The sequence below is a fragment of the Nannobrachium achirus genome (assembly GCF_963921795.1).
Source record: "Nannobrachium achirus genome assembly, contig: SCAFFOLD_417, whole genome shotgun sequence".
Classification (NCBI taxonomy): domain Eukaryota; kingdom Metazoa; phylum Chordata; class Actinopteri; order Myctophiformes; family Myctophidae; genus Nannobrachium; species Nannobrachium achirus.
Window position 1 is genome coordinate 42,904 of NW_027665138.1, and position 10,098 is coordinate 53,001.

Sequence of the window (10,098 nt, forward strand, 5' to 3'; positions counted from 1 at the left end):
CGTGTGGGCGTGTTGCGCATACATTATGCTTGCATACATTATGCTAATGAGGGCGTTAAGGTGGGTTTCCCAGGGCTTAAAAAATACAGATGACCGTAGTGAGCATTCGTTCCACGAACGCATTCATTCAATGAATGAATGAATAAATAAATAAAGTGCACGTGCACACACGTGTGTGCGTGCTTGCGTGCGTGCGTGCGTGCGTGCGAGCGAGCGAGCGAACGAACGCACGTGCACACACGCACGCACGCACGCACGCACGCACGCACGCACGCACGCACGCACGCACGCACACTTTATTATTTATTCATTCATTCACGCACGCACACACGCATGCACACTTTATTTTTTAATTAATTCATGAATACAGCCTGCGATATGCGTGAAATCTTGCAAGCACATTCCCACTAGGTCAAGGAACAGATGCCTCCCTTCTCACATTGGCCTGTTATAGCGCCACCAGCGGGTCAACTTTTGCATAACACATTTTTGGAACAAAATGCCTCAAATCATGCATGCAGCTAATTTCAGTAACGTCAAAGAGAGCACTGCCTGCGATCTTGACATTTTGTACTTTTATAGACATTGTTTTCTGGCTTGAAGCGAGCCCACAATTGTTTCGAAGGAACAATATTTTCTAGTTTCCATATGATATGCACATGTATTCAGGGGGGTAACTACCGCTGACGCAGCTGACGCATGCGCATTAGGGCCCGGGACGTCCAGGGGCACACGCAGGTGGAGGAGAAAAAATAAATAATCTAATAATAACAATGTATACAGACGGAGCCGCTTCTGTCCTGATCTGTTGCATTTCCTGTAGTAGGCTGCTACCATTTCAAAATAAAACATGTGTTGAATGATCACTTTACAAATATCCAATACAATGACTCTTGTTTTGAAATGTCCACTGGTATGACAGGAAGCTATGACAGGGCCCCTTAGTGCTGCTGACGGAACACAGGCTGAAGAGACGTTCTGAACTTCTGAAGTAAAAACAACACTCTCGGGCATTATGGAATATAAAGTTTCAACACACGACTTTGGGGAACAGTTAATATTTGCCATGCTCTCTAAAACCAAGACACTGTGGAATATGGAACAAAACGTGCCCAACTGGTCTTGTTGTTGTCATCCACCTTACTTTAGCAGGTGAGTTAAGTAATTAATATAAATAATGCTGGTTTGCAGTGATGCATCACTGTCAATTAAACTGTGTGCTGTCATTAATGTAGGCCTAGTTGTCTTAATGGATGATATTTATAATGCTGTTTTGGAAAAACGGCGTGGTGATGTTTGTAGTGTGAAGACTAATGTCAGAGTTGTTGTGTTGGAGTGCCATAGGGAAGAGTTCATTAGCACCACAGAGAGATGGAGACAGTGAGACACTACTTGGTTGGGCTACATATTGTCATGAATTAGATGGCGAGTGTGTTGATGTCTTCTGTTGGAGCCTGGTGTCCCGCATTTGCGCTGTCTGCATTTGCGCTGTAGAAAAAAGGTGGTGGTGGTTGTTGTTGTTGTTGTTGTTGTTGTTGTTGTTGTGGGGCACTTGGTGAAAATCTTGCATCGGGGCACACCGGGGGCTAGTTTCGCCACTGTGTATGTCCAAAAAAAAATGATTTAAACTAGTCAAAACAGCCGATCTACAAGCACACAACGCCTCGCACTGTAGATCTGCTGTTTTCACTACTTTTTGTGCAAACAGTAAAATTTTTACTTTTGTGCAAACAGTTTCATTTTTTCCTAATGGCCCGGCCTGGACCGACCGATAATGAACCGGCCGTTCGGGAGTTGTCCCGCTTTTCCCAATGGCCAGCACGTCCCTGGAGGTTACACATTTCTCCCACATTAAAGGAGTGTCTTTGTTGTTATTGCAAAGTACTATTATATAGCATATAGGTGTTATTGTTTTGTTTTAATTGTTTTGAGAAGCTGCTATAGTACATGCCTCTTTGTGGTTCGGTAAAATTATTTTTATTGATTCAATGAATGTAATGTCTCAAACCATTCCAGATCTCTAAATGCACGTGTGCGTATGACACTAACATACATTTATGTACTGTACATCAAGTTAGTTGTTATTCTAATACATTTACTTAAAAATAAACTGTGGTACTCTTTCACTTAATAGAAGTACAGAAGCCTGCACAACCAGCGGGTTTCATCAAAGTCCACTACAGCCTTTGCCTCTGAAGACCACCTCAGCTCTGTATCAGACACCACCACAGACTTGGATGGAAGTGGCAGCCACATCATCACTGACTCCAGTGAGGTTGATGACGTAAAGAGTAATAATCAGTTCATGCGGCCTACTGTTACCATCACCCGAGTGAGACTACCAAAAGACCGCCAGAGAAAAAAGAAACCAGAATCCACCTCAATGCCACAGAGTATCGACACCGCTGCTACAGCAGGTTCCAGCTCCACACACCCAGCTTTTGACCCTGTCACCACGATGGAGCATGCAGTGTCCCAGGCTTGTGTAGCTTGGGAGAGTTCATCTGAACTGTGTGAAGGGCCACTGTCACAAGCACTGGAGGCTGTTGAAGAGGCCACAGAACAGCAGGTTCAAGAAGCTTCTGTTTCACCAGAGGAGATTTCTGTACCAGAGAAGACTGTTGTACCAGAGAAGGCCAGTACAGGGAAGGCCAAAGCAACAAACAAAAGGAGGTCAGGCCGGGCAACATCAAGACGCTGAAGATCATATTGGTAAAAAAAGAAAAGAAAAAAAAAAGAATACAATTGCTGCCTTAGGGCTTAGGCTACCCAACAAATGGTGTAACAGTCTCTATTAAGTTAACGGTTTTATGAAGCAGACTGGCCTGTTTTTCAGTTATTTATATTTTAAGATTAACTTCACCCCAAGTCACATAATTCAGGAAACTTGTGTTGCAGTGGCCTCTACAGGTTGAAACTTTCAACTAGGTTACACTGCTGGTAACCTCGCCTACCAGGCTTTCTGGGGGAAAGCCTGGTGTTCGTTCACAACAGGCCGTTTGGTTTCCGCTAAAGCGCGGAAACCACTTGAAGAAGTGGCGTCGCTTTGATTTAGTTCCCTCCGTTTGTTTCCCCAATCCCTATTAAAATGCTGGAGCAGCCTAGTGTAGTCTTGCCAGTCGCTAACAGTTGGACAAAAAGATGCATATACCAAACAATTTTTTCAAAAGCAAAACTACTCCGCATCAAGGAGGTTATTAGGTAGGCCCTAAAAGTATGTCCTTGAGCGCAGGAGAATATTTTGGGTTAAAACTGAATCCGGTTTGATCTTTCCGGCAAATTGTAGTCCTTTGAGTACTACAACATGACGTGTTGTGGTTTCCGCTCCAGACCGGTTACAACCCCGAAAGGTGAAGTGATCCCAGACTACACTGCTGGCCATACCCCAACATCTATCTACATGACACCTGAAAAACATCTATTAACTATTACATCTTTATTGGGTTGTCGCCAGCATTGCCAGGTAGAGGGCAGACCTTATGGGGTGGGATGGGCTGTTGGGGCTTGCTCAGGGGCACTTCGACTTGTACTGTATACTCCCGGGGAGTCCCTTTAGGCAAACGCGAGACATTCTGATTACCAGACGGCCTCGGCCACTCTACACACTAAGTTACGGTCACCCCCCAACCTAGTTGAAAGTTCCAACCTCCACTAAGTGCATCAAGTCTACGATGAAAAGTATACAGTACTAGCTCAGACCTGTCACCTAATGCGAGATATGATTAACCACATGGAACCTATGGAAGAATAGGCGAACACATATTGAAAATAGCAGATCTGGATAGCAAGCTCATAACGTGTCGTATTGCGTTGTTAGCTTATAGATGGGCTATTTTTGCAACAAGCTCAAAGCGTGTTGCAATGTGGTGTGTTTTGAGCTATATTTAAGGATTGTTGTTCTTTCAAAGAATTTGCCTAAATTTAGGATGCCAGGGTTAGTAAGTGTGGTTAACAAGATCCAGGAGAAACCTTTCATTGGTTCATGTCATACCCTGGTGGTCTGGCATAATCCATTGAGTATGTACGACAATTTCCCAAAGCATACTATGGTTTGTTTGATTTTCAAAGAAGCCATTCAATTCCATAAATGTTAGTAGCCTACATGGGGGAAAAAAAAGTCTTGGTCAAAGTTTGTTATTGTTGTGTTTTAATTATTTAAGTGTGAATATAAAAAGTAAGTGCAAAAATAGTCCCCGCAGAATTTATGAACAGAATTTAATTGTCCATGACTAATTGCTTTAGATTGTTAGTTTGTTACACAAATGTACTTCTAATGGTTTCGAAGGATGTGGTGCAATCCACAGCTCCTCCTGGCTTAGTGTTCGAAGTGTGCTTGAGCAAGACACTGAACCATGACTGCTCCCTGGGTGCTGTTCAATAGTGCCCGCGGCTCCTAATTGCTAGGATGAGTTAAATGCAGAGGACAAATTCCTGGTGTGTGCAAATGTACTTGAACAATAATACAACAACAATAACGCTTCAATATGGGATACTCTCCATTTCAAATAGTCATTTTAGTCCTTTGGACCATTTGGTATCTTTACCGTTGTTGGAGAGATGGTTGGAGGATTTTTTTTTATGGGTAGTATTAGGACAGCTGTGAACTCTGCTAGTTCTGTGACAGATGCAAATAAAAGCCCGTCTGAAATCACATGAGCAAAGGCTCAGTAGCGTAATTTTCTTTCTGCCGCAGGGACAGGAATCCTGGACTTCAGCTTTAGTAGTCATACATTTTCATTTGAAAATGTCTAAACAAAATGCGGTGTACTGTAGATTGTAAAAAATGAATCTGTAGGAAATTATGGAGGCGTTGTTGATTGACTGGCTGCTTGTGAAAGCTGTGATGTAAGGCCAGGATCTCTGTTTTGTCAGTTTTCTTGCTGAATTAATTTTTCTTTTATTGGAAAACGTACTTGAATACCTTTCTCTTTGTACGGAAGAGGATTAGGGCCACTTGAAAATGTTATTGGAGTTCTGAGATTAAAGTCAGAATTTCTCAGAAGTCTGAGAATAAATTCAGGAATTATGGAATGGCATTATTTAATCTCGGAATTCTGAACTTCTCTTACTTTGTTTCTTACTCGCCACTGCTAAACTGTTGAGCTTGGCTACTTTTTCAGTATGATGAGCTACATTTGTGTTCCAATCTGATGTAGCAAATAAAAACAACAAAAACAGAACATCCATTATGAATGTATTATTTGATGGATACATTTATGAACACCGAATATCTTCATGGTGATATTGTTACTTTTTCCTTTCTTTTTTCTTTTTTTCAGGAGATTTCGATTCTTAGTAGTAGTTTTGATCATTTCAAATTATTTGGGGTTTAAAACAGGAATATTTTGTTCCATGTGAATTGTAATAACTAGTCCCATGCCCTTAAATTCATAATGAAAATGTACCAGTTAGGCCTATACAGTATCACAATATACATTTTCTTTGTAATGCCATGTTTAATTTGGCTTTTAAGTACTATCCACCAGGCACTGAGTTGACCAAAGTTTTTATTTCCCAATCCTGCTAGTTGAAGTTGTAGTAGTAGACTAACCTTTTAGAAGGAACATGTTTGTTTCCCATTATGATTCAATGCATTGTCTACTTGACATCGACAATGCAGATGTTGAAGTTGTATTTCATCCCTAATATTTTTTTCCATGACCACATTTGCGGGTTTTGAGATTTCCTGTAAAAAGAAATACCTAATATTTTCCTGGATTGCACGCAATGACATGCTTGGACATACATCTACACCACAAAAATAGCATTGTATTAGAGTAAACAATCCTAAACCCCAAACTAAGCTCACAATGTGTCGCAGATGCAACACGTTGTGAGCTCATAGATGTATTTCTGACACGCAACACCATCATACGATGGAGCATAAATTAGGCAATTAACATCACTTCTATCATTGTAACATGTGGGCTTTATTGACTGAGATGTCATAGTTCATACCCTGATAATAGAGAAGTATTTCTTGTAACTATAATAAACTAAGTTGAACTGTGTAGTCAATAATCATCCCTTTTAGTCACGGTGTCAACTCACTCACACCGTGTCATACTACGTAGTTTGTTCTGAGGAAAATGTAGGAAAGATTTAGTAAATTGTGCAAAGCCGAAGGGAAGAGACCAGCGTATGTAGCACGGAAGATATATATTTTTGTATCTTGCTGAAGAAGAAAAGGGCATCTAAACGACATTTCCAAGCTGTATGTTTTTTACCGTATTTTTATTCAGCCACTGACAAAACAGATTGTTTTCTAACTGCTGAAAGTTCCATGTATTTTTAGATGTTTATTTTCTGTATTTGGGTCTTTTCATTTAATATTAAACATTTGACAGTTGCCTCACCCTAATACTTGCAATTCTTTAATTTAAATTGTTGGTGTATCTTTAATATGCCAGCAACAGGGCCGTTGTTGCAATCTTCTTTCATTCGCAACAACATTCTGGCTGGTGATTAAATGAGGTAGACATAATGAAATGGCAGAGAAATGAAGATGAAATAAGACCATATTGGATTTTTTTTTTCTCAAGGATTTACCTCAAACTTCACTCTCAAGACAGACAGTATCAGTGAACTAGGCAGAAGTAGTACTTTATGCTATTGAAGGCCTGAACAATCTTGCTCCTTTTAGTTTTGTTGCACCTCTAAAAGCAGGCCAATTTACATTATTCCTTTTGGTCCATAGATTTTTGTGACATAAAATTTACGGCATAGTTCAAACCTCAGCCAGAAAAAAAACTGAAAATGTCTGTTAGTTTGTTCAGGATCTTTGAAAAACTTGAAACTGATGTGACTAGCAGATGAGTTTGCAATCAGCATAACATAAATTACACTTGTTAATATCTTGTTTTGTGGATATTTTGTTGAAAAATACAAGTTAATAAGAATCATTTATCGACATGGCTTTGTTTTAATTATCCAAAACTCAATGCAAAATTTCTATTAGAAATCTGCATTTGGAAACCCATGACAGCAGTAACACAACACCATGAACATTTTCAGAATGCTTCATTAATGTGAATAAACCAAAACAATAAATAAGAAAAATAGTCTAGCAGACTAGCAAACTGCATACACTCTGCGATAACTGTGTTGGCCTAAAAAGTGGCATTTATACTTTGTTACAAATGTGTCGCAGTGCATTTTGAGCTTGTAATTTGTCTATTTTCAGAGTGCAATGATCAAGCATTCTTGTGACCTCCTACCACTATGGAATGGAGGTGACAATGGCCATGATGTAAGGCCAGGTAAGCAAAAGCCTGTCTGACTTGCCTAACTCCTAACAGAACGGTCACTCAGCATGTATGAAAGGTTATTTATTTATTCATATATATATAGTGTAAGTGTATATATATATTTTCAACAGCACGCACCAACATGTTGCCATAAAGGCAAACGGGCATGTAAGGGATGGACAAAATGCTACCTTTCTGAAAGGAACAGTCTGCAATAACATATACATGTAGACAAGGACAGAGAACCCCTATGTGGAATGTTATAGTAGATCTGAGATTTAAGAAAAAAATCATCTGGAAAAGAAAATGCAGCTATGGTACAATACATTCAGGGCATCTTAGACATGGGACACGTTAAGATACAGCATGTCACTGATCTATGGGTTCAATAAATGTATTTAATTGGTTATGGAATAACATCTATATATATAACAGCGACTGAACACAGCCTTGCTGTATCTAATCTGGTCCTTGGTTTGGTTCCCTGATATCTTCGTCTGGTCCTCCATCGGTAGCTGGAGAGGAGTCCTCCTCTGTGTCCGGACTAACCAGCTTGGCTCTGAACTCCATCCTAGCCTGACGGTTGGATTCCAGAAGTTCGTGCAGTTTGCCGTTCAGACTGTCATTACGTTCCTCTAAATCATCCAGGCAGGAGTTAATCTGATCCAGCATGGCGTTGATGGAAGCATATTCTGTCACGGAAAAGAGGAAACGTTAAAGTGCAGTGTAAAACTGTGAAACAATTTAGTTGAGATGAAGCCATCATTGGCATACTGTATCCTGATTAAACAATGACCGTGACACAAGTCCCACTGATGTCAATTACCAAGTAAACCATGAGTTTGTTTTACTGAATAGTGGATAAGGTTAGAAATAACATTTAGGGTTAGGCATAGTTTTACTGAGGTTACGTTTAGGAATAGGGGTAGGTTTTGGCACCATTTGACTGAGGTTAAGGTTAGGAATAAGGTAGGCTACAGGATTTGTGCCCGGGGTGACTGTGTTTTGGTATTCTTAGAGAGAGATGTACTGCAAACTGTAATGAAGGTGGTACTCTTATTTTGCTATTTCTATCACAAAGATGCACTAAAATGCATTAATTGAACGGGTTCCAAGGGCCTCCTCTCCAGCTAAATGATTTAAGGGTTAGGAACCAAATGGACCCTTAGGGCTATGCCAAATTAACATTGAGGATTTAACAGTGTAGTTTAAGGTCTTTCTGTGATTAAATAATTGTATACATTGATTGATTGAATAATAAGGATACTTTAACAATTTGCAAATAGTACAGTTGTACTGGTACGATTATACAGTGATGCAAAAGCACAACACAAAAAGGGCTTGTTTCCATTGTGGTCCTGTGTATTCAATTCATCAAGACATTCAAAAAATATCATCAACACTGTACAGTAAACTGTATGACCAGTCAAATGGATGAGTTCCGTGGATATCAATGGTAGAACGGTAGAGATTTAAGAGAGACACTAGAGTAAAGGCAATTGTTAATTCTCATGTTAAAATGTTTTCGATCTTCACACAGTTGACACAAGGGTGAGGATATTAAGGGATTTTAAGATTCAAGGTGACAGCAACATTACAGTAAACTAGATGGTACCTTCTTCGTTGAATTCATCATCGTCGATAATACCTTCATCTATCGAGATATCGGGATCTCCATTTGGTCCAGACATTTCTGAGGTTTAATACGGGTTTATAACAGATCCTGTTTGTGTTTAATCTTGGACACCACCGTGTAGGATGTTTAGTTTGTTCATATGCTGCCCCTGTCGGCTTTATTTTCATCAAACTACATGACAATGGATCCAACAAACTAAAGCAGAGCAATTGAGAAACCACGCAAACAAAGACAAACTGTGTAATCCATAGAAATGTGGATGTTAGTGAATCAGTCAAGATCGAGGAGCTTATTTGTTGTTCGCAAGAAGAATCATGGGATTATAAACACCCTTTTACTTTACTTAGTCTTATTTTCACAATTGTTTGAAATGTAATTCTATGAACTTCTTTCCATCAGGGTCAAATTTTGTAATTCCGGTAGCTGGCTTCCTTTGTCGCCTCTGCAAAAGGTTCTATAATTTTCAATCTCCGGGTCTACACTCCCACTGCAAGTCCTTGAAGCATTTTCAAAACCTCAAGGTTAGTCTCTTAAGACTTTATTACAGTAACTTGATTTAGGGCCAGTAGAGGTTACCAGGGACGTGCTGGGCCTCTGATTCAGCTCGGGAAATAGAGTTGGGAGAGGCCCTCATTGCGCGCTACTCAAAGATTTGCCATTTCAGATCATGGCAAGTGACAAGCCAGTGGGACAATGACATGAGTTATATTTCGTTGTTTTCGGGTGTTTTGTATTTATCATTTTAAAAATGATTTAAACTAGTGAAAACAGCCGATCTACAAGCACACAATGCCTCGCAAGTACATTTTATAGATGATAAATACAAAACGGTTTTGGACATACAAGGTTTCCACCCGACAACGACTATATGCTATAAATATAAGGTGCTGGGAGTGAAAATTATAATGTAGGGGTGCCTCGGATTAAAAAAATATTCATGGGGTGCCCTGAGACAAAAAAGTTTGGGAACCCCTGACACAGGGCTTAAGTGGTTAAAGTACAACAACATCTACACTCAGAATATACACAGACACAGCCTATAGATACTGTGTATAGGTCATTACATTTTTCTCAAAATGATTTTTGTTTTTACATTGTGAAATGATTTAAAAAATGTTGCCAAAAAGAGAGAGAGAGAAAAAAAATGCTGACATTGACGTGACTCCTTTCTAAATAATAGGACTTGTTATTGCATTGGGTTCCGCCCTCTGTTCA

General features: G+C 39.8%; 1 protein-coding gene across 1 annotated transcript; it reads right to left on the reverse strand.

Moving 5' to 3' along the window:
- Positions 1 to 6,949: 6,949 nt before the first annotated feature.
- Positions 6,950 to 9,176, reverse strand: LOC308280608 (bublin coiled-coil protein-like). Its single transcript, XM_080754942.1, has 2 exons — positions 8,863 to 9,176; positions 6,950 to 7,939 (listed from the first exon to the last, which is right to left on the reverse strand). The coding sequence occupies exons 1-2, from the start codon at positions 8,936 to 8,938 to the stop codon at positions 7,707 to 7,709; spliced, it is 309 nt and encodes a 102-aa protein (XP_080611068.1). The 5' UTR covers positions 8,939 to 9,176; the 3' UTR covers positions 6,950 to 7,706.
- Positions 9,177 to 10,098: the final 922 nt, after the last annotated feature.